The 25,512-nt window shown below is 40.6% G+C and overlaps 1 protein-coding gene and 1 long non-coding RNA gene across 2 annotated transcripts in view; one reads left to right on the top strand and one right to left on the bottom strand.

Annotated features, from left to right (window-relative positions):
- Positions 1-25,512, top strand: part of LOC141174025 (uncharacterized) — a 44,231-nt gene that overhangs the window by 14,391 nt on the left and 4,328 nt on the right. Inside the window, exon 2 of the long non-coding RNA XR_012252752.1 lies at positions 21,965-22,007. This is a non-coding gene — a long non-coding RNA (uncharacterized lncRNA). The remainder of the gene's footprint in view (positions 1-21,964; positions 22,008-25,512) is intronic.
- FRMD8 (FERM domain containing 8) overlaps positions 1-25,512 on the bottom strand; it is a 34,967-nt gene that overhangs the window by 6,815 nt on the left and 2,640 nt on the right. The window contains exons 2-10 of the mRNA XM_073658607.1: positions 24,424-24,505; positions 21,512-21,679; positions 21,310-21,411; positions 20,239-20,297; positions 14,266-14,432; positions 11,159-11,371; positions 8,589-8,712; positions 5,416-5,559; positions 2,225-2,408 (exon numbers count right to left, since the gene is read on the bottom strand). Coding sequence (XP_073514708.1) covers positions 2,225-2,408; positions 5,416-5,559; positions 8,589-8,712; positions 11,159-11,371; positions 14,266-14,432; positions 20,239-20,297; positions 21,310-21,411; positions 21,512-21,679; positions 24,424-24,505 — 1,243 coding nt within the window. The remainder of the gene's footprint in view (positions 1-2,224; positions 2,409-5,415; positions 5,560-8,588; positions 8,713-11,158; positions 11,372-14,265; positions 14,433-20,238; positions 20,298-21,309; positions 21,412-21,511; positions 21,680-24,423; positions 24,506-25,512) is intronic.

The following is a 25,512-nucleotide window of genomic DNA, read 5'->3' on the forward strand; positions in this document are numbered from 1 at the left end:
TATTTCTACAAATATCTGCAAAAGCACCAGCAGACAGAACTGGAATGGACCCTCCTGCTATTTGCACTGCAGTCTGCTATATATCAGTGCTAGGCAGGCAGGCAGGGTATCTCTGCAGCTGGATTAGTCCTCAGAAGGACTGTTAGTTGAGATGAGTATGTGTCTCTAATATAGTCTGGTATACCTACACTAACTAGAAACAAGCAAATCTCTCCCTAGCTCAACAGCAGCTCTCCCTACACTGATTCTGGAGAGACTGTGATGAGCATGGCGGCGCCAGGTCTGATATAGACCTGATGACGCTGTGCGGCCAGCCAATCACTGTAATGCCATAACAAACATGGCTGCGGCATTACAGTGTGTGGCAGACAATCTCTGCATGTTGATTGGCACTCTAAAGAGCGCCAAACATGCAGAGAGGTGACCCGAGCTCCCGCCAAGCAACCCCGGAAATACTCACTGAGCATCTCGAGCAGTAGCGAGCATGCTCGCTCATCACTATAGGGTCGTAACAGGATCTCTTTATTATCTAGTTTACACTAATTTTGTTAAACCCCTTTATTGCCCTATACTTTTTGTCGATTTATTTTACCAACACTCTTCCTCCAAATTGCATAACAGTACGTGCATATTGGACATTTTTTATGCTTGCATTATTGGGGTTGTCTTTTGTTTTTAATTGTACTGAAATAAACAGTAGATTTTATTAATTAAGGCCCCATTCAGTGATTTTTCACATTAGCAAAAAATGGTCTTCGTGACATCAGTGTTTCGAATTCACATTACATCAGTGTTTGGTCATTTTTTTACCATTCATGTTTCATGAGTAATTTTCACGTATGCAAAAAAAATAAATTAATTGAAAAGCTTCTCCTATTCATTGTTAAACGGGTTGTCCAGGTTTGGGGCTCAAATCTACAGTCACTTGTGAATCCCCACAGCACTCACTGTCAGGATTCTCTGTGTGTTGGGAGCTGCAATTTGTAGACGTACGGTCAAATTGCAACTAGAAGTGTCCAGCATTGCTCAATTCACTTGTATTGAGTGAGGTTGTGCACGTCTAGTCGGCACGTGATTACATGTATGCAAATCGCATATTTGAGGTCACAGGCCCGCCAGCTCCCGACAAATCCTAACAGCTTGCACTGAGGATTCACAAGTCTGCAGTCACACAGAGTGATGGCATACTTGAGCCCCAAGCCTGGACAACCCCTTTAAATCGCGGACATCACACAGATTGCATGCTGATGTCATCATGGAACCATAGACTTGTAGCAATGATTTTCATCTGTGATGCTGATACAAAAAAATGTCTCCAAGATTTTGGTCTGCAGAAAAACCTGGACATGTGAACAGCTCCATAGAGTATAATGTTTACATTTTCTATCAGTGAAAACTACAGATAAAATACGTAGGTGGAAAAACAGACGTCTGGATGAGGCTTTAGGGAAAGATTTTCTATGTGAATTACAGTTCTTTTCCTAGCTAGAAAAGTTTCTGGCCTATCAACATATTTGGCTTCTTCACTGCTTACTGTAGTGGTATATTGAGTCCAGGAGATAAAAGTGCTGTATACATTCATGACTGCCCAATCTTTCATTATGATATCTGTACCTGATATGTCCGGACTTCACAGCTGGTCCCGACATAGAAAGGGGACTTCCTCCTTACCTTCTGTTGGCAAATGACTAGTGATGTGCATAAAGGGGGCTCTGTGCAATAACTAAGCAATTCCTCCTCTGCATCAGCTGTGAAAGGGGCTAGCTAAGCGTCAACCAGCCCTATTCATCCTGTCAATGGTCATGTGCCAACACAGGGATGAGATGGTTGATGGAGCTCCCCTTCTGTGCCAAAACAAAGTCTGACATGCAGTGTGATGAGTGAAAAATTCAGAATTCTAGGCAGATTTCATAATAAAAATATATTAGTAAGTTTTATAAATTCATATTTTAAACACAGATTTTTATCTGGTTGGCCAATTCGCTTGATGGGTTGTTTTGACTGGACATCTTTGGGAACGCTTATGAAGGTTCACAGCACTGATCAGCGGTGTATCCATGCCATTGGACCGATGATGATGCGCGCTCTCCGATGATGATGCCGCGGTAGCATCAGAGGAGCACAGGGACGCTAAACCTGGCCAAATCATATGCTCGAGCGATTCGCCCAGCTTTTCTATTAAAAAAGAGCTTGTAAACACTCGACCACGCTACTAGAGACTTACCGTCATCAACATAATCTATGGTTGTAAGATTTTTAATGCGATTACACACAACGCTTTCCTGTCTGCGTAGCTTGGTGCGTTTCTCAGAGTCATGTGAAATCCCAGGAATAGTTTCTGGAGATGGCAAGTCATTACCTTGACTGAGCTCTATGCAATACTCAATCAGGCCACTCATCAGCTCGGCCTGTGAAAAAAAAAAAAAAAAATAGTGTCATTCATTTTAGTAAAGCTTTACAATAGATTAAGGCCATTTTACATATTGTAATTCGTAGAGATCTTCAATTGGATATGTATAAATACACACACACCTCAAAAAAATAAAGGGAACACTTAAACAACACAATGTAACTCCAAGTCAATAACACTTCTGTGAAATCTACCGGTCCAGCTATGAGGCAACGCTGATTGTGAATCAATTTCTCCTGCTGTTGTACAAATGGAACAGACAACCGGTAGAAATGATCGGCAATTAGCAAGACACCCCCTATAAAGCACTGGTTCAGCAGGTGGAGAGCACAGACCATTTCTCTGTTCTCATCCTTTTTTGCTGTTATTTTGGTCACTTTTGCATTTTGTCATTGCTCTCACCCCTAGAGGTACAGTAGCATGAAGCGATGTCTACAACCCACAGAAGTTGCTCAGGTAGTGCAGATCATCCAGGATGGCACATCAATGAGAGCAGTGGCAAGAAGGTTTGCTGTGTCTGTCATCACAGTGTCCAGAGCATGGAGCAGATACCAGGAGACAGGCCAGTACACCAGGAGACGTGGAGGGGGCCGTAGGAGGACAAAACCCAGCATCAGGCCTGTTATCTCCTCCCTTGTGCAAGGAGGAACAGGAGTAGTGCCAGAGCCCTGCAAAATGACCTCCAGCAGGCCACTAACATCCATGTGTCTGCTCAAACTCTCAGAAACAGACTCCACGAGGGTGGTATGAGGGCCTGACGTCCACAAGTGGGTGTTGTGCTTGTATGCCAGGCAACACCAAGATTGGCAGATTTGACATTGATGCCCTGTGCTCTTCACAGATGAGAGCAGGTTCACACTGAGCAGATGCGACAAATGTGACAGAGTCTGGAGACGCCGTTGGGAACGTTCTGCTACCTGGAACATCCTCCAGCATGACCAGTTTAACAGTGGGTAATGGTGGGGAGGCATTTCTTTGGAGGGCTGCATAGCCCACCATGTACTAGCTAGGGGTACCCTGACTGCCATTAGGTACCGGGATGAGATCCTCAGACCCATTTGTGAGACCATATGCAGGTGCAGTTGGCCCAGAGTTCCTTTTGATGTATGACAATGCTAGGCCTCATGTGGCTGATGTGTGTCATCAGTTCCTGCATGATGAAGAAATTGATGCTTTGGACTGGCCTGACCATTCCCCAGACCTGAATCCAATCGAGAACATCTGGAACATCATGTCTCGTTCCATCCACCAACACCACATTGCACCACAGACTGTCTGTTGACTGATGCTTTAATACAGGTTTGGGAGAAAATCCCTCAGGGGGACATCCGAAGCCTCATCAGGAGCATGCCCAGACATTGTAGGGAGGTCATACAGGCATGTGGAGGCCACAAACTACTGAGCATCATTTCCTTGTCTTGAGGCATTTCCACTGAAGTTGGATCAGCCTGTAATTTGATTTTCCACTTTGATTTTGAATATCATTTCAAATCCAGACCTCCATGGGATATTAATTTTGATTTTTATGGTTTATTGTTCTCAACGCATTCCACTATGTAAGGAATAAAGATTTGCAACTGGAATATTTCATTCAGTGATATCTAGGATGTGGCATTTTAGTGTTCCCTTTATCTTTTTGAGCAGTAATAAATATTTTATACTTAATAAATTATTATAATATCTATCTATCTATCTATCTATCTATCTATCTATCTATCTATCTATATATATCTATCTCAGGTTTCCTACTTAAGTGGTGCCTGTAATAAAGTAGTTTAAAAGTGGATTCACAAAGCCTAGCTCGCATACTGACACTTACATAGAGAGCCACATGACAGTTTGGTAGGCTATAGTGAAATGACAGCTATTATATGTTGTACTCCAAAACGCTGCATGTCCAAGAAAACATACTTTGAAAAATCGGCCGGGGACTATGTGTCTCAGATGACTAGTCCAAGGCAAGTCCCTGGTGGCTTCTCCTGCGCCCTTCCGTAGACTGATAGGGAAGAGACCACATAGGTAAAGACTAGTGATGAGTGAGTTTGCTCGTTTAACCGAGCATGCTCTGGTGCTTTCCGAGTATCTTCAGCGTGCTCGTATATTATGTTCGATTCCCTGCGTCTGCATGATTTATGGCTATTCTACAGCCTCAACACTTGCAGGGATTTCCTGTTTGTTAGGAAATCCTCACATGTGTTGAGGCTGTATAATAGCCATAAATCATGCAGACACAGGGACTTGAACATAATATACGAGTACGCCGAAGATCCTCGGAAAGCACCAGATTGTGCTCGGTTAAACGAGCACACTCACTTATCACTAGTAAAGACCTGTGTAGGGTATCAGGACGAGGAGAAGCTGCTGTGGACTTGCCTTGCAGTAGTCATCCGGGACACAGTCCTCGACCTGCTTTTCGAAAAACACCACAGCTGCTATAATGCAGCCTGTGGCAGTCATGCTGCCCGTAGTTTGGGCAGCATGAATCTACTGTTTAGTTCCCTATAATGTATATCCAGGAAGATATATCCTGCAAAAGACTAGTAAAAATAGGTGATAACCATCTAAAATCAAGAGTCAGCACTAACGATCACTACTGCTGTCTAAGTGACCAAGAGGACACCAACTCCAATAAACTGCAGTTTATTATTTTTTTCATTTTACATTCACGGTGTGCCATAAATATGGTGTTACTTTTATTCTATGCGCAGGTACAATTCTGGTAATACATGGTTTACTACTGTTGCTGAATTCCAAGAGCCATAAGTATATTTTTTTTGTCATGCAGCCATATACAGGCTTGTTTTTTGGGGGCTAAGTAGCGCTTTTTAATAGAAGCATTTTTTTGGGTACAAAAAGTATTACATTTCACTTTTTTTTCTTGGAGAATTGACACATTGATATCTAGCAATTTAATAAATCTGCGGTGAATTAAAAAAAAAAAAAAAAAAAAAAAATCGCCTAATTTAAACCCAGATATACATTACTAGAACATAAAGGATTAATACCTGCTTAGAATAGATTTTCAGTAACTTATTTACTGGTGTTCCTTCATTGTCTCCATCAAATTCAAGCCACAGAATGTGTTCTTCCTCGTCTGGGTACGTGTGATCCCAGGACAGCTCAAAAAACTTTAAACTTAGAAGAACATGCTGGAAGACAGTAAAATGCAGAAAATTTTAAATCCATTTCATTACCCAACGTGTGCGGTCTTTGCGGAACAATAGAGCAGCTGAACAGCACAGATAAAAAACAAACAACAACTATGAACTTTAATTTAAAAAGGAGCTGTCCTGCCTCAACAAAAACTGTAACGGCGGTATAGATGGCTTGAAAATAATGAAATCAGGCATATTCATCTGCTGTCACGCCTCCATGGATCCATCATATGTCACTTTATTAATTTTCAAAATGCATGGAAGCAATGACATCCTGTTCTTTGGTCACCGCACCACTGAGGCATCCGATTGGCTACAAAGGTTAAGTGACTGGCATGGTAAGTAAAAAAGTCACATTCATTCTATGACATTCTGTTCCAATCACCTGACCACTGAGCCAATCAGAGGCCTCATTGGTCAACAAGCTTTTTTTTTTTAAAAAAAAAGGAGTCTGCCAGCACAAAATGACTCTTTAAATGAAGATCAGGCGCTCGGTGCACCCTCGGCATGGCCAAAAAGCTCAGTGAACTTTCCCACCTACTTGTGTTCCATCCATCCCAGTCTGTCTTTCTCCTCAATTGACAGCTCTGGCTTTACAGGAGTCGGATGACGGTGGAAGTAGATGGAAAACAAGAGTGCCTGTGCTTGGTTTGAACAGTTAAATTGTGCTGACAAGACTCCCTTTAAAAATGGTTATTGCCATGTATGGTATTTAGGAAACAGAACAGTTCACAGTGCTACTCTGTTTCTTTAAAAGGGGTATTCCCATCTCCAAGAACCTATCCCAATATGTAGTAGGTGTAGTAATAATAATAATAATAATAATAGCAAATACCTCCAATTAAAAATGTAGTATAGTTCTTCTGATTCACTATGCAAGGCATTGAAGTAGCTTAGGTATCCATGGTTATGACCGCTCAAGTAGTGACAGTTAGTTGTCGTAACAATGGATAACTAAGCTACTGCAATGCCCTGCATATGGGATACGCAAATCAGAGGAACTATACTACATTTCTAATTGGAGATACTTGCTAATATTATTATTACACCTACTACATATTGGGATAGGATCTTGTAGATGGGAATACCCCTTTAACGCCCATTTTTTTCAATAGGTGTGACAGAAATAGCACAGCTCAGCTGCTCTCGTCCGTTTACGTTGCTCTGACCACAGGAGTTGGGGGTTAAGATGGATTATTCACATATTTGCCATCAGCTACAAGAGCCGGATATGGAAATAACCCTTTAAATCAATAAAAAGTAAAAGAGTGAAGACAATATAGAGTAAACCATGTCTATATGCTATATCTCCAAGGGAAATCGGACTACACCTTACAAGGTTTGATTATCTATCTTGAACTGTTACACATCACTTTTTCCTCTCTTTTTAAATATTTTTTTTTCATTATTATTCTTGTGCTATGTCTTTGTTTGCTTTCATTGTCTGCATCTGTAACACTATTGTATGAATTATCCCTCTGCATTTTATATTCAGAGGTTCAAGTACAACCTGGGAAAATGAGGTGGCCTGACATTTTATCATTTACTTTAACCCCTTTCATGACCGGGTAATTTTCTGTTTTTGCATGTTTGTTTCTTTTCTCCCCCTCTTCCAATAGCCATCTTTTCATTTATTTTTTTTCGCCAGCGCCTTTTTTTTTTTTTTTTTTTTTTTTTTAGGACTTCGGGTACTCGTATATCAAGTTTGAGTCCCTGTGTCTGCATGATTTATGGCTACTATACAGCCTCAACACATGCAGAGATTGCCTGTTTGTTAGGGAATCCTCACATGTGTTGAAGGTGACTAACGGTCATAAATCATGCAGACGCAGGGACTCGAAATTAATATACGAACACGCCAAAGATACTCGGAAAGCACCCGAACATGCTCGCTCATCACTAGTAGTTTTGAATGACACCATTGAAGTCACCATACAATGTACTGGAAAATGGAAAAAAAATTCTAAAAAGTGTAGTGAAATAGTGAAAAAAACCAAAACCAAATAATTCTATCATGCTTTTTTTTAGCATTATGTAGTAAAAAATGACGATACATGGTGAGGATAAAATGGTGAAAAAATCAGACATTTGAAGACAAGAAAAAATAAATAATATATGATTTGTGATACCATTTTCTGAGGCCATAACGTTTTAATTTTTCTATGGATGGAGTTGTGTGAGGGATTGTTTTTTTTCTGTGTAGTGAGTTGACAACTTGTTTGGTGCCAGTTTGGGGTACTTATGACTTTTTGGTTGCTTTTCATCGCACTTTTGGGGGATTAATAAAGTAAACAAAAAAAAAAAACAACAAAACAGCAATTCTAGCATACACTTTTTTTATATTTTGATATATCGGACTTTTAAAGGAAGTGGCAATAGCAATTTTTTTTCCCAATTTCCTTATTTCTATACTGGGAAAAAGAGAGAAGGGGTGAATCAATTTTTGGCATTTAAAAAAAAACCTTTGTTTTTTTAGTCCTCTTAAGGGACCTCAACGTGGGATAGTTTGATTGCCTGTTCCATATACACTACACTACCGCAGTATTGCAGTATATAGGGAAAATGACAGCTTGTGGCTGAACTTCATAGGGGGACAAAGACAGCAGCCATTGAGGCCTTCAGCTGGGGCTCAACTGCCATTGCAACCCATTGGCACTTTGCAACTGTCTCATGGGAAGGACAGTGGGTGCACAAAATGGTGAACCCTCAAGATTATGTGCTGTACACAGCACTGTCAAAATGACCGCTACATTTAAGGGGTTAACAGCTACGATCAGAGCTTCGCTCCAATTGCTGCTGTTAGAGATGGATGCCATCTGTATAACGCAGCCAGCATCTGCGGTGTGTGGAGCGGTGCCTGACAGTGTCAAGAAGGGGTTAAATTACGCTACTTGTTAATCAGTTTCCATTCCAAATATATTTTTTTAGAAGGTAAAATGTTTATTTTTGCCACATCCAACATTTGTGTAAAGGATATTATATAGATATAGAATAAAGAATAAGAGGTCATAAAATAAAAATACCTTTTCCTTGCGGTCTATGACAGACACACCTTCCATATTAATGGTTACAGATACAGTTTTACGACCATTCCTGTTGAGAAAACCTTGAGAGGGCTTGTCCACTTCTCCTTGAAAAAAGGCACATCTGAAAACAAAATGAAGGCAATGTAAGGCTGTGCTGTTCAGCTAATGGTCTGCAAAGACTTTCAGCCATTACAGGGACATTTGCCTAATGTTATAGGTCTTTGCTCATTCATTTATCATATACACATATGATGGTTACAGTGTTTGTTGTACTTGGCGGCCTGACATCTTACCAAGGTACAGTGAATAAAATATTAAAGTTCATCACTGCATCGTCTTTCCTGGATTAACCAAGTGCAGCTGGTCAAGCATAGGAGAAAAGGATAGCGAGTAACACTGTCTGTCATTGCTTGTACAGAGATCCAGGCTCACATCCCTCAGACACATCTCAACTACGTACAGTGGGTACGGAAAGTATTTAGACCCCTTTAAATTTTTCACTCTTTGTTTCATTGCAGCCATTTGGTAAATTCTAAAAAGTTCATTTTTTCTCATTAAAGTGCACTCTGCACCCCATCTTGACTGAAAAAAAAACAGAAATGTAAATTTTTTTGCAAATTTATCCAAAACAAAACCCAAAACGGAAATATCACATGGTCATAACTATTCAGACCCTTTGCTTAGTATTGAGTAGAAGCACCCTTTGAGCTAGTACAGCCATGAATCTTTTTGGAAATGATGCAACAAGTTTTTCACACCTGTATTTGGGGATCCTCTGCCATTCTTCCTTGCAGATCCTCTCCAGTTCCGCCAGGTTGGATGGTGAATGTTGGTGGACAGCCATTTTCAGGTCTCTCCAGAGATGCTCAATTGGGTTTAGGTCAGGACTCTGGCTGGGCCAGTCAAGAATGGTCACAGAGTTGTTCTGAAGCCACTCCCTTTGTTATTTTAGCTGTGTGCTTAGGGTCATTGTCTTGTTGGAAGGTGAACCTTCGGCCAAGTCTGAGGTCCAGAGCACTCTGGAAGAGGTTTTCATTCAGGATCTCTGTACTTGGCCACATTCATGTTTCCTTCAATTGCAACCAGTTGTCCTGTCCTTGCAGCTGAAAAACACCCGCATAGAATGATGCTGCCACCACCATGTTTCACTGTTGGGATTGTATTGGGCAGGTGATGAGCAGTGCCCGGTTTTCTCCACACATACCGCTTAGAACTTTTTGGTGATAATTCTATATTCGTCTCATCAGACCAGAGAATCTTATTTCTCATAGTCTGGGAGTCCTTATTGTGTTTTTGAGCAAACTCTATGCGGGCTTTCATATTTCTTGTACTGAGGAGAGGTTTCCGTCGGGCCACTCTGCCATAAAGGCCCGACTGGTGGAGGGCTGCAGTGATAATTGACTATGTGGAACTTTCTCCCATCTGCCTACTGCATCTCTGGAGCTCAGCCACAGTGATCTTGGGGTTCTTCTTTATCTCTCTCACCAAGGCTCTTCTCCCACGATTGCTCAGTTTGGCTGGACAGCCAGGTCTAGGAAGACTTCTGGTGGTCCCAAACTTCTTCCATTTACGCATTATGGAGGCCACTGTGCTCTTAGGAACCTTGAGTACTGAAGAAATTCTTTTGTAACCTTGGCCAGATCTGTGCCTTGCCACAATTCTGACTCTGACCTCCTTGGGCAGTTCCTTTGAGCGCATAATTCTCATTTGGTCTGATATGCACTGTGAGCTGTTAGGTCTTATATAGACAGGTGTGTGCCTTTCCAAATCAAGGCTTATCAGTTTAATTAAACACAGTTGGACTCCAATGATGGAGTAGAACCATTTCAAGGAGAATCACAAGGAAATGGATAGCATGTGACTTAAATATGAGTGTCTGAATACTTATGACCATGTGATATTTCAATTTATTTTTTTTTAATAAATTTGCAAAAATGTCTACATTTCTGTTTTTTTTTCAGTCAAGATGGGGTACAGAGTACTTTAATGAGGAAAAAAAATGAACTTTTTAGAATTTACCAAATGGCTGCAATGAAACAAAGAGTGAAAAATGTAAAAGGGGTCTGAATACTTTCTGTACCCACTGTACATCGGTGGCAGGATAAAGACCATGTTCACACATGCGTTTTTTTCTGCTGATTTTTATCAGCAGGTGCTCGTATCAAAATATGCAACAAGAATCTTCTCTGATAATTGATTTTTTTCTGCATTTCCCCATTTAATTAGAAGTATATTTTAAGCAGCGGATTTAAATGTGCTTTTTTTTTTAAAAAATACAGAAAAGTTTTGACTCTGCACTTAAAAGCGTTTTAAATTGCTTCCCATTAAACACAAGAAAACCCACAGTTTAACAGCATCTTTAAATGCTCAATGGACATGCGTTTTCATGAAATCACACCCACTTTGCTTGGATATTTAAAAGCAGCAGATTTTCTGCAAAAAAAATAAAAAATGCACCGGAAAAATGCAGTATTTACGCAACGTGGGAACACGGCCTAATGATCCAATGGGATTATAAATCAGAGTTGCATGCATAAAATGACAAGGGTCCTCGCTAGCATACCTACCCATAGTAAGGAAGCTCATGGCACTTTTTCAAATACTCTTTGCAGTTAATTACATCCCCATCTTCAGGACAAACATTTTCTGCTGCTGCTTTGTATGTATTTACCAGAGTCTCTTCGAAGCTTACTTGCCGATTCCCTCTATTACGAAATGCATTGAGTATTCCCATTTTCTTTTTGCATAAATATGGAGGAAGAAAGGAATCTAGCTGTGGCCTGTAAGAAAAGCAGGAAAATAAATGTTTTCTAAAATGACTAAAGAAGTTAGGAGAGTACAGCGATCCCCATGGAGGAACGTCACGTTGCATTGTTCTTTTCGAAGATTAATAGATATGCAACCATTGTGTTTATAATCAGCAAATGTAAAATGTATCCACCTTGTTCTGCAGTATTTTTACCAGACTACATTATGCACCCAGATTTAGAGAACAGGAAATAGTATAAAATAGGTTTTCCTAATTAAAACTTTCCTGGTGATCTAATGGAGGGTCAAATGGAATTTGTCAGCAACATCAACCCCTCTAAACTGCATACACGGGAATGTCAGGCTTTTAAAGATAACTTCATCGACAATTTTACAGAATATGTTCTGGCAATGAACAGAGCTGAAGAACTAAATATGTGTCTGCCACCTCTTACTGACACCAAGCGAACTAATTAACTTTCTCTAAGCGGCATAAGGGGAGCAACATTTTTTTCTTATTATCAAGCCTTTTAGAGGCATCAGCCTTTATCCATGGCTTCCTGCATCCTCCAATGATATCTATGAGAAAAATATACATATATTTGCTGTGCATACCATCCACCATGATAGATGTTAAAGGGATATTGTCACCATGACATAAAAGGAGTCCTATGGGTATGTTTGATGTATGCACCAGTAAGGAGCTTTTCCCGGCATACACGCCATGAACAAGCCTCAGGTGCAGTGCGCTCTTTTTTCTGTGATGCAGTGCGCTCTTAGCCTTAACTCCACTCCTAAAGTAACCCACAAAATCTTCATAAAGTAGCAAAAAGGCATAGAAGGAGAGATTTTGAAAACTGGTTAAAATAAAATAGCTACAATAAGAGTATATTAACACAAGGTACACATGTGGCAGAAATTTCAGCGATTTTCCTATTCACTTGTAGAAATCCATGTGTCCGCTGCAGAAACAACTCCATTCAAACAAATGTAAGCAAATCTGCTCTGTGTGAATATACGCAAATAGCTGAAAACCAGGAAATACAGTGCTGCTTACCATTATTGCCACCCCTTCATTTTTTTTTTCATTGACTGTACAATATCTTGAGAAATAAATGGTAATGTACCAAAGTTATATACTCAGGATTTTCTTAATTAGTGGTCCAAAGTAATACAACAATAAAACATTGAAATTGCAACATGGAAGTTGAAAAACAAAGAAAAAAATAGAATAAACAGCATGTACAGCAATAAAGGCACTCCTAAATAATAGTTGGTTGCACACCCTTTGGCATTGATGACTACCTCCAAACATTTAGCCATTTATAAGCTTCTTGCACTTCTCAGCTGGAATTTTATCCCACTCTTCCTTTGCAGTTTGTTCAAGCTCTTAAATATTTGCAAGATTATTTTTCCCAATATCAGATTTAAGCTCATCCCAAAGATTTTCAATGGGAAAAAAAGTCTCATTTCTCTTCTTTTTCAACCATTCCGGTGTACTTTTGGATGTGTGCTTTGGGTCAATGTCTTGTTGGAGGATCCATGATCTTCGACTCAACCCAAGTTTTCTTACACTGGGTAGGAAATTTCACTCTAAAATCTCTTGATAATTCTCTGATTTCATGATTCCTGTGTGATTTCAAGGCCTCCACTACCAGACGCAGGAAAGCAACCCCACAGCATTATAGATCCTCCACCATGCTTAACTGTTAATAAGGTGTTCTTTTCCTTATAAGTTTCATTGCGCCATCTGTAAACAAACTGTTGATTTGCATTGCCAAAAAGCTCTATTTTTATTTCATCTGTCCACAGAACATTTTCCCAGAAGGATTGTGGTTTGTCAAGGTACTCTATGGCAAAGATCAGTCGTTCCTTTTTTGGTCTTTTCTTCAGGAATGGTTTCTTACTTGGCCTTCACCTATAAAGCTCTGCTTGGTTTAGTGTGTGGTACTTGTTAAATCCATGACTCCAGACTGTTCCAGGTTGGCCTTCAGGTCTTTGGATGTTTGACATGGTGTGTTTCCCACCATTTGCACCAACTTTTGAAGACATCTCGTCAATCACCCCCCCCCCTCCCCCAACTCCAGGGGGGGTTCTTGATAGTTTCATGCTTGGCAAACTTCTTAATAACATTGTGCACTGTTGAAACTGGGATACCAAGGCATTTGCAGATGGCCTTATACCCTTTGGAAGTCTTGGGTTTTCTAACAATAGTCGTTCTGATGTCCTCCGACAGCTCCTTTGTCATCACCATTGTGACAAAGGAACAGGGCCTAACATGTGGCTTTTTAAAACACTGAGGTTATCATTCATTGGCTAATTCATGTCACATGGGCACTGACAATCAATCACAGGTGAGTCTCTTGTGATTTACCACAGGCGAGTCAAAATGTGTTTCCATAGTAAATTAATGTAAAGTGACACAGCAAGCTTTAGGTTTTTCTTTTTTTTCCCTCCCATTGTTTTTTGTTTTAAATAATTGTTTATCATTTGCTCTTTTATATTTAAAGAAGTTGTCCACTACTTTGACATTGATGCCCTATCCTAAGGATAGGGCATCAAAGTATGATTGGCCGGGATTCCGCACGCGGCACCCCCGCCGATCAGCTGCTATCGGTGCCGGCGACGGGACCCCGCCAGTCAAAAGTCCTTACCTGCACTGCTTGGCCTTCCATCTGTAGCGGCCACCACTTGTAACTGCACATCCGCCTCCCATTCAATTGAATTTAAAGCACCACTTCAGCAGTGCAATAAAAAAAAAAGCTGGAGTGGTGCTTTAACAACCGTAACAAAGCAGGCAATTATGTACACCGAGTCCATCAGCTAAACTTCTGTCTTCATCTATGAGAGCAAATTCTACTAATTGATCCATCAAGAAACAGGAGTCTAAATACTACATACAAGATAATATTAATACATACTTTACCTTAGTTTAGAGGGTGTATGTTTTTCTTGGCTGTATGGCCCCAACTCCAGGCAGCAAGACAGACCACCCAAAAGTTCACAGTCCTCTATATCGCATGGGTACCTGCCCTCCAGAACGTTGTATTTTGCCTCCTCATACAGAAGGCGTAATATGCCCCCATCAGTGATCTGCAAATATTCAAGTCAAAGTTGTTTAACAGACCCATAAGCCACATGAATTAATGTTGTATTTATTGAATGAAACTAGCAAATTTTAAAATTGTGACTCATAATGATTCCTAGAATGAAGGAGCTGTTCAGATCATCAGAGCACCGGGCTCCCATCTGCCTTTCTTAGGCGTTTTATACTCAATGGCCTGAGAGGATCTTGCTACATGGAGCCAAGAAGTAGTGAAGCAATAAACAGCAAGGCAGCTGCTTTGTTCTAACGACTGATGGGCGTCTACAGGGCTCACATCATCACTGATACCATTACATCTAGAACATTAAAAAGAATATTCTGACATTTCGGTTTATTTACCAGTGACAAGAGTATTTGTGACAATACAGGCTGTGAATTTTTACAACAATATAATTTTGATATTGCAATAACTGTTGGACACAGTAATGTTTCTGCCTTGAAATGAGGTTTATTGTACTAACAAAAAATGTGCAATCTGCATTCAAACAAAATTTGACAGGTGCATAAGTATGGGCACCTCACCAGAAAAGTGACATTAATATTTAGTAGATCCTCCTTTTGCAAAAATAACAGCCTCTAGTCGCTTCCTGTAGCTTTTAATGATTTCCTGGATCCTGGATGAAGGTATTTTTGACCATTCCTCTTTACAAAACAATTCCAGTTCAGTTAAGTTTGATGGTCGCCGAGCATGAACAGCCCTCTTCAAATGATCCCACAGATGTTCAATGATATTCAGGTCTGGGGACTGGGATGGCCATTCCAGAACATTGTAATTGTTTCTCTGCATGAATGCCTGAGTTTGGAGCGGTGTTTTGGATCATTGTCTCGCTGAAAGATCCATCCCCTGCGTAACTTCAACTTTGTCACTGATTCTTGAACATTACTGTCAAGAATCTGCTGATACCGAGTGGAATCCACGCGTTCCTCAACTTTAACAAGATTCCCGGTGCGGCATTGGCCACACAGCCCCAAAGCATGATAGAACCTCCACCAAATTTTACTGTGGGTAGCAAGTGTTTTTCTTGGAATGCTGTGTTTTTTTGCCGCCATGCATAACGCCTTTTTGTATGGCCAAACAACTCAATCTTGGTTTCATCAGTCCACAGGACCTTCTTCCAAAAAGAAATTGGCTTCTCCAAATGTGCTTTTGCATACCTCAGCCAACTCTGTTTGTGGCGTGCTTGAAGAAACGGCTTCTTTCGCATCACTCTCCCATACAGCTTCTCCTTGTGCAAAATGCGTTGTATAGTTGACCGATGCACAGTGACACCATCTGCAGCAAGTTGATGCTGCAGCTCTCTGGAGGTGGTCTGAGGATTGTCCTTGACTGATCTCACCATTCTTCTTCGCTGCCTTTCTGATATTTTTCTTGGCCTGCCACTTCTGGCATTAACAAGAACTGTCCCTGTGTTCTTCCATTTCCTTACTATGTTCCTCACAGTGGAAACTGACAGGTTAAATCTCTGAGACAGCTTTTTGTATCCTTCCCCTGAACAACTATGTTGAATAATCTTTGTTTTCAGATCATTTGACAGTTGTTTTGAGGAGCCCATGATGCCACTCTTCAGAGGAGATTCAAACAGGAGAACAACTTGCAAGTGGCCACTTTAAGTAGCTTTTCTCATGATTGCATACACCTGGCTATGAAGTTCAAGCTCAATGAGGTTACAAAACCAAAAAAAGTGCTTTAGTAAGTCAGTAAAAAGTAGGTAGGAGTATTTAAAACAAGAAAATGATAAGGGTGCCCATACTTATGCACCTGTCAAATTTTGTTTGAATGCAGATTGCACATTTTCTGTTAGTACAATAAACCTCATTTCAAGGCAGAAACATTACTGTGTCCAACAGTTATTACATATATCAAACTGAAATAGCTGTTGCAAAAACACCAATTTTTATAAAACATTAAGCTTAAGATTAATAGGGGTGCCCAAACTTTTTCATATATATATATATATATATATATATATATATATATATATATATATATATATATATATATATATATATATATATATATATATATATATATACATACACTCACACAGTGGGAAAATAAGTATTTAGTCAGCCACCAATTGTGCAAGTTCTCCTGCTTAAAAAGATGAGAGAGGCCTGTAATTGACATCATAGGTCGACCTCAACTATGACAGACAAAATGAGAAAACAAATCCTGAAAATCACATTGTCTGATTTTGAAAAAAAAGTTTTTTCAATTTTTTTTAGGAAAATAAGTATTTGGTCACCTACAAAAGTTCATCTCAATACTTTGTTATATATCCTTTGTTGGCAATGACAGAGGTCAAACGTTTTCTGTAAGTCTTCACAAGGTTGGCACACACTGTTGCTGGTACGTTGGCCCATTCCTCCATGCAGATCTCCTCTAGAGCAGTGATGTTTTGGGTTTGTCGCTGGGCAACACGGACTTTCAACTACCTCCAAAAGGTTTTCTATAGGGTTTAGATCTGGAGACTGGCTAGGCCACTCCAGGACCTTGAAATGCTTCTTACAAAGCCATTCCTTCGTTTCCCTGGTGGTGTGCTTGTGATCATTGTCATGCTGAAAGACCCAGCCACGTTTCATCTTCAATGCCCTTGCTGATGGAAGAAGGTTTGCACTCAAAATATCACGATACATGGCCTCCAAACACAACGAGTTGTGTTTCTACCAAACAGTTCTACTTTGATTTCATCTGACCATATGACATTCTCCCAATACTCATCTGGATCATCCAAATGCTCTCTAGCAAACTTCAAACGGGCCCGGACATGTAATGACTTAAGCAGGGAGACAAGTCTGGCACTGCAGGATCTGAGTCCCTGGCGGCATAGTGGGTTACTGATGGTAGCATGTGTATCGTTGGTCCCAGCTCTCTGCAGGTCATTCATTAGGTCCACCCATTCATTAGGTCCCCCCATGGATTTTTGCTCACCATTCTTTAGATTATTTTGACCCCACGGGGTGAGATCTTGTGTGGAGCCCCAGATTGAGGGAGATTATCAGTGGTCTTGTACGTCTTCCATTCTCTAATTATTGCTCCCACAGTTGATTTCTTCACACCAAGCTGCTTGCCTATTGCAGATTCAGTCTTCCCAGCCTGGTGCAGGGCAACAATTTTGTTTCTGGTGTCCTTGAAGAGCTCTTTGGTCTTCACCATAGTGGAGCTTGGAGTGTGACTGTTTGAGGTTGCGGACAGGTGTCTTTTATACTGATAAGTTCAAACAGGTGCCAGTACTACAGGTAATGAGTGGAGGACAGAGGAGCCTCTTAAAGAAGAAGTATGAGGTCTGTGAGAGCCAAAAATCTTGCTTGTTTGTAACTGACCAAATACTTATTTTGCACCAAAATTTGAAAAAAATTTCTTTCCAAATCAGACAATGTGATTTTCAGTATTTGTTTTCTCATTTTGTCTCTCAGGCTGTGTGCCCAATATGCATTTTTTAAGCGTTTCCGCAGCGGCAATTCCGCTGCAGAAACACTTAAAAAACGCTTGGTAGAAGGCCTGCCATGTTCCCCAATGATAATCCGCATGTGCTGTGCACATGCTGCGGAAATTTCCGCTGCGGATTATCATTGCGGAAAAATCTGCATCACTAGCAATTATTTTGCAGAAGCGCTGCGTTTTCACCGCCATTGACTTGCATTTTAACACATGGAATCCGCATCACTGCATCTGTACATGCGGAATCCATGCGTTTCAATGTGCGGATGGTACCCGGGTCTGGACAAGAGGAGACTCTCCTCCGGACCCGGGTACCACAGAACCTGTAAAAAAAAAAAAAGAATAAAAAATAAATATTATACTTACCTTCTGATGGCCCCCGGTGTCCTTGTCTTGCCTTGCCGGCAGCTCCCGGTAGACTACAGGACCTGCGCTGACGTCATTTAGTCATGTGACGGATCACGCGACCGCTGACGTCGGCAGGTCCTTAAATCTACCGCGAGCTGCCAGCAAGCAGAGGCAAGGACTCCGGGGGACATCAGAAGGTAAGTGTGGTGAGGCCAGGGACTGGAAATTCATATTCCCAGTTATGAAGGTCTCAGCAGGAATGCTAGTCTGTCTGACTTCAAAGGACCCCAGGGGAAATGGTGTATTCCCCACAGTCAGGATATGACTTAATTACAATTACGTTACTATGCCGGCTCCAAAAGGCAATTACCAAAAGGATGCTATTGCCCAGGATGGCGTTCACAGGGACACGACAAATGTTCAGAACGAGTAATATTGATTGTCATAGCAGATGACCAATGTAAGGAATATGCCGTGAGAGAAATATATAGTGCTAGGTGTGAGGGACAACATCATATATTGCATCATTGATGGGATAGTTATTACATAGACCCTAATGATAGCAGCCTGCAATATGAGGTGTACTATGTACAAGGTGAGATGTTCTGCTTGTGCTATAGGACACTGTATTGGAGGTTGGCATACAGGATGGTCAGCAGGGGGTTGGAGGGCCATGTGTTCCCCCCTTCTTCCTGCTGCTTCCAGGTAATCAGCATTAACACAATGGGTACCTGGGCCTGCAGTCTCACCTCAGAGAGGACAAAGTATTTACATCAGCATTGGTTTCCCTTCTATACATCAACCCCTGGGAGCCTCCATTCACACCAGGGTGACAAGCCAGGAGAGAATTGAATACAGGTCAGCTAGGATATATACCTTTGTAGTGCAAATGCCTATTCCTGACAAGAGTATGGGGGAGCTAATTGAATCATGGCAATGAGGAATAGCTAATTGAATTACCTCTGAAGTCAGGGGAAGCTCCTGTGTTAGATTAATTACCATGCGCACCTTACAATGAGAATATTGCTGGGAAATGGATTATGAAATGTCTGATAGAAGGGAAGAGGAGATTACATGTAAATCGCCTATTTTCTGCCCTGCCCAAGTTACGTATAAATGTGTCCCTCTGTGAGAGAGGAGGGGGTCTTCTGTTGAGGGTCACCTGTCACTACAGATGGGCAGGAAGACACAAGGAACCGCCCTGGACCCATGACAGCACCCTTCCTGCCGTGTCCAGAGACCTTTGATGAAAGTGTGGTATATTCACTTTTATTCCTTTTAATTTTACTGTATCGTATTACTGCTTCATTACTGTATTTGTCTGACTACTGTATATATATATATATATATCTTGCAACCGCTTGTATATATTGTACCTAGCATCACTCTTTAGAGTAAATAAATATATAAAATTTATAAGCTCGCTTCACATTATCCTAAACCCGGAACTCACGGAAGTTGTGAGGAAGGATCAGGGGCACGTGGCTCCGATGGGTTTGTGACAGTAAGTATAGATTTTTTTATTTTTTGCCATTCTTTATGGTCACAGTATATAAATACATGCTGGTTGCATGGATTTATATAGTGTAACCAAGTTGTCAAGCACTTTCCAAGTGGTGCTAAAATGGCTTGGAAAGCGCTTGTCAACCCGCATGCGGAAATGCATGTGAAGAACGCTTCACATCCGCCTGTCCCTGGAAGGAAAACCGCATGTACAATCCGCATGTACAATCCGCATACGTTTTTTCTGCCAGGGAAAAGCAGAAACGCTCAGGAAAAAATCTGGAGCATTTCTGCATCGTGGGCACATAGCCTCATAGTTGAGGTCTACCTATGATGTCAATTACAGGCCTCTCTCATCTTTTTAAGTGGGAGAACTTGCACAATTAGTGGCTGACTAAATACTTTTTTTCCCACTGTATATTCAGCATTGAATATACAATTAATTATATATTTTTTTTGTATAAACAAATACAATTTTTTTATATATATTTAAAGCTCACCTGAAGTTCTCTACTTTTGGGAAAGTAAATATTGCGGCGCAACTGGAGCGAAGGTTCATCTGAGATAAGGAATAACAGAAAAAAGAAAAAAAAATTATTGTACAGCTAGCTGCGATCGTTAACTTTTTAAATGCCACTGTCAATCTCTCACAGCGACGTTTAAATGGAAAGCTCGCCAGTGCTCGCGTGCACCAGCTCCCATCATCGACCTCTCGTGAGCGCACCAATGGGTTAACATGATAGCCAGGGGCCTGCTGATTGCCCTCTTCGCTGCCATCTTGTTATTCCTTTGAAGCGAAAAAAAAAAATTGAAACATCAGAATTGTGTTTATTTCGGTCTCCTCGCTTCCCTAAAAAAATACAATGTTTAGATCTGTTTTCATTGTATGTTCCCCAAATTACTACAAGTAAATCAACTTGCCATGCAAAAAACAAGCCCTTATAGCTCAATTAATGTAAAAATTAAAAAGGCTATGGGCTTCTGAAAAGAACGAAGTGAAAAAAATAAACAACAAAAACAGAGTTTGGTTTTATCATTTTCTTCGCTTAAATGGAAAAAAAAAAATTCTATGCAAGTTTAGTCTTCTCGTAATCATACTGACATGGACAATCCGTATTCAGAGTCATTTTTAGGACTTAGTGAACTCTTTAATAAAAAAAAAAAAAAAAAAAAAAAAAAAAAAAAAAAATTGGCAGAACTGCATTATATTGTCCCCCAAAATTTCACCACACGATTTTTTGCCCATCTTCCAATGCATTGAATGTGAAAAGGAAGGGGATCATGCAAAACTACAACTCTTCCTGCAAAAAAAAAAACCCTCATATAACTAAGTGAATGAAAAAAGGGGAAAAAATATGGGTCTTAGGAAAAAAAAAAAAGAGAAGAAAAAAAAAAAACAATAGAGAAAATAAATAAATCGCCTGGTCTTTAAGGGCTTAACAAAACTGTTTTCCTGGCAAATAGGTAAATCATGCTCAGGGGGTGATTCAGCAAGCAGCGGTACAGATTACATTGCCATATCTGGAGACAGATTCTTAAACAAGGAATCACAGATTTAAACCATAAATTACCGAGCTGAATATCCTCTAGTGTGCAATTTGTGAAACGTCCCAGAAGGTCATGCCACTGTCTACAAACTTTGTAGGGATGATGTCTTGGCTTCAGTTGTACTTCTGCAAAAAGGAGAAGAAAAAAAAAAAAAAAAAAAAAAGACATGAAGCAATCACTGGAATAATAGTATGTTCAGTTGTGTCATATTTTGATGCTTTTTACCCAAAAATGGAGAAATGAGCCACAGCGCAAACACTTCCTGGGCAATGTCAGGTAGTTGGAGAAAGTCAATCACTTTTCTGTGTAATTCCTGGGCTGTTGTGGTGGAAATGCCGTCTACTGTGAGTGGGATTGCATTATCATTTATTAAGTATACGATCACATCCATGGCTGAGGAGAGAGAAGAAGGGAAGATGCATTTGGAATAAGATAATTCATACAAAAGTTATTGATGGAGAAACAACTCTTCAGTGAAAATGTCTCATTTTTAATCTTTCTGAAGCTGAAGCCCAGTGATCCTATCCAGGTCCAGTGTACCACAGGTTATAGTAAAGGTTTATCTTCATAGATGGATATTATAGGATAATGTCTATAAAATCAAACACTTTTGGAATTTACTGGTTATTAAAATTTGCAGTCGTTCTTGAGATACTAACACTTTTCTTTTGTTTACAGCTCGTTGCCTAGGAGATCGGCCACCTCTGCTGTCGTGTGGATTGTAAGTATTGTGGTGGTTGGTCCCCAAGTCAACAAGCTATAAACAAAAGTGTTAATATCTCACAAATGGCTGAAAATTTTAACAAGCCGTAAATTGCAAAATTGCTTGTATTTATAAGCGCTGACAACACCCATTAATGAAGAAGGGAACAACCCTTTAAAGCAAAAGCCAAATAGATATTTGCAGATTTTATTTTATTGAAGTGTTTATAACAATACATGTTAAGTTCATATTGATCCCTTCATTAGGTAAAACACTAAGATACAGTCCACGTTGTTATTGGCATTTTTTCCCCTATCTACTTAAATGTAAAGTAATCCACAGGTCAGGGCTTACAGGGCTGTAATTACCAATGTTAACTCTTTCCTAGTCACCTTCAAATTGTTATACTTAAAAGCTCAGATATGAAGTGACAAATAATAATAAGTATATGCGACAGCAATGAGAAAATGAACAATACCAGGCACACCTTGGCACTGTTCAATAGCTAGGTTGTGCAAACTGCAAAAAACCTTGACCATTTTTAGGAATAATGAGCAAGGACAATGCAACATTCTTTGGGGATATTTAAAAATAATTCTATCCACACTTCATGCTCACAACTTATGTGATGTGTTCTGCGGACTGGTCAGGACGGCTCACTGAGAAACACTGTTTTAGTTAGTTTTTTTGTATCATAATGTTTTGTTTCATTAGGACATTTGCCCTTATGCCCTACTATGGTATATGAAGGTGATAGAGGGAGTCCCTGACTCAAAACCTATTAGGGTTCATGCAGACGTTTGTGCAACATGATCAGAGAAAGGACTGGCCACCAGACCTGAGCGTGACAGCTTCATGTGATTCTATGAGGCCGTCACGCTCATGTCAGGAGACCCGCGACCAGTCCATGCATTATGGTCTGTGCTCCGACCATGCTGCATGGATGTTCGCATGAGCCATTAGTCAGAGATGAGTAGATAAAGGGGTTGTCCACTACTAGGACAACCACTTCTCGATCGGAATATTTGCCCTTGTGAAAATAAAACGACTCATAGGTTACATCTAGTGCCGGCGCCATTCCAGCGGTGTCGGCACTCGTGTTCCAAAGGCTCACGTGTGGTTGTTATGACACGTGAGCCCAGCGCCCAATCAGCGGACGTACAAATAATCAAGAGGAAGTGAGCGCTGCGGCTGGCGGCTCACTTCCTCTCGATTACTAATATGTCCAAGGGTTGGGGCCACCAATTTGGCGCTGGGTTCACATGTTATAACAACCACACATGAGACTTTGGAACGCGAGTGCCAACACACAAGACAAGTATGAGCGTTGGCTAACATTCAGATCGAGAAGGGGTTGTCCTAGTAGTGGACAACCCCTTTAACAAACTTTTGCCACAGAAGACCTAGTCCATCTGTCTGATCATCTAAATGGCAATCGTATAACAGTACTGCTGCAAGAGCAACAATCAGCCAAAGGACATCTCCTACGGCAAAATCACCAATTCGGAATCAGAATCCACAACAAAGGAATTGCTGGTGGGAAAACAACCCCTCTAATTGTATTTACCATGTTCAGAGCAGCACCATTTTAAGAGTGTTGAGGCCATTATTCTTAAACTCTTCTCCTCCCCAAAATAACTACCCTCGCCTCTACACAGAGCTCCCTTCCTATGGCAACATTAGTATGTACAATTGATGAAAAAAAATAACACAAGTCTTCATAGTAGATCCAGTCATAATTCACAGAAAAATGAAATTTTTTCCCAGTCTAAGTGAAGGACACTTTTGCAGATCCAGACCCATTATAAGCCAATGGAGTCTCTCTGATGCCGTGGCAGAAAAAAAAGGGGCCGTCTTGGCTTGAGACAAAAGTCTGCAGTCACTATATTTTCATGATAGCGTTCAGTATGCATGATGTCACGGTTTCCCATTGTTTCCGATGCGAGTGGTCAATCACGTGACTGCATGTATATGATTTGCAATACCGGGAAATCGTGACGGCATGGGCACCACAAGTTGTCACGATTCAGGAGTCACGTAGAATGACTGCATTTTTTTTTTCGTCCCAAGGATGGACAACCCTTTATATGAAAGTCGGTTGAATCAGAAGGAAACCTGATCTGTATGGGGGTCTCCCGAGTCTCCCCTGACAGATGATATCAGAGAACAGGATCTGACACATTGGATTTCCAATGATTGATTCTTTTGTTCTCTAGGAGATTTGCAGCTGCTGGAGAAGACCGGCGGTGGCTTTTTTCATAGACAACACAGGAGCATCCAGCTGAGCTCCTGTGTATGGAGGAGTCAGGGGAGATAACAGAAAAATTATTCGGACGACCTCTATCTAGAATGTATGGGGGCTTTAGGTTTTTATTCTTCAAAGTCATTAGAATAATTGTACAAGATAGGTGCCACATGCCGATTATATACATACATCGAGCTCCAGAAGAAGACACGCTGCCTCGCAACAGATATTCATTTATCCCTGATGGTGGTGATGTTCCACTTCTATCCATCTGAAGAAACAGGAAGGAAAAAAAAATTAACAAATACAAGATACAAACTTGCCCTTCTATTCCAATAATAGGATTTAACAGATGACAATAACTAATCTGCAAACAGAGCGCAGCACACATTCATCTTTTCCATCAATCTTGTGACAATCATGTAAAATACCGTAAAGTAGCAGTGATGTAATAAACACATTATTATTGTGCTTTTCACTCCAGCACACTGTGAGAACACAGAGCTTAGATCGCAGAATGGCGCCGGTTTGGGGGGGAAAGTATAGAACTGCTTTTATTGTCATTTAAACTGCAGCTCGGGGCTATTATAACGAGGGGTAGTCCAGTAGTGGACAACCCCTTTAATACAATTATTCATTCTGTAGAAATAAAAATACTTTTTGTTCAGAATACCACTGCAGATTTTACGGTTCATTAGCACTTGTTCACATATTGCATTTTTAAAGTATTTTTCACATGCGGAAAAAAAAACAGCAGCATTTTACATAACCAGCAAAGTGAATGAGATTTCTGTAATCTGATGCTCATGTTGCCTATTGTTTTCCATGCAGATTAGAATCAATTTTATAATCTGCAGCACGTCAATAATTTCAGAGTTTTTCACCCATTCAAATGAATGGGGGGGGGGGGGTGTCAAAAACAAAGCGTATTTTAGGCGGTCACGTGACCATCACATGACTAAATGACATAATGGAAGGTCCTTTTCCACTACTGCGACCCACCAAAGACACTGGACGCACCGTAGAGGAGACCAGGGGACATCGGAAGGCGAGTATAATGTGTTGTGTTTTTTTTATTTTAATTCTTTTCTAACTACAGGTATTATGGTACCCGGGTCTGGAGGAGAGTCTCCTCTTCTCCCAAACCGGGTACCATCTGCGCATTGAACCGCATAACATCCGCATGCATATATGTATGCATGTGGATGTTATGCGGTTTAATGCAAGTCAATGGCGGCGATTTCACTGCGATTCCACAAAATTATTGGTAGTGCTGCA

Source organism: Phyllobates terribilis, unplaced genomic scaffold (genome assembly GCF_046119375.1).
Source record: "Phyllobates terribilis strain yellow unplaced genomic scaffold, ASM4611937v1 Scaffold_13__5_contigs__length_258822181, whole genome shotgun sequence".
Lineage (NCBI taxonomy): Eukaryota > Metazoa > Chordata > Amphibia > Anura > Dendrobatidae > Phyllobates > Phyllobates terribilis.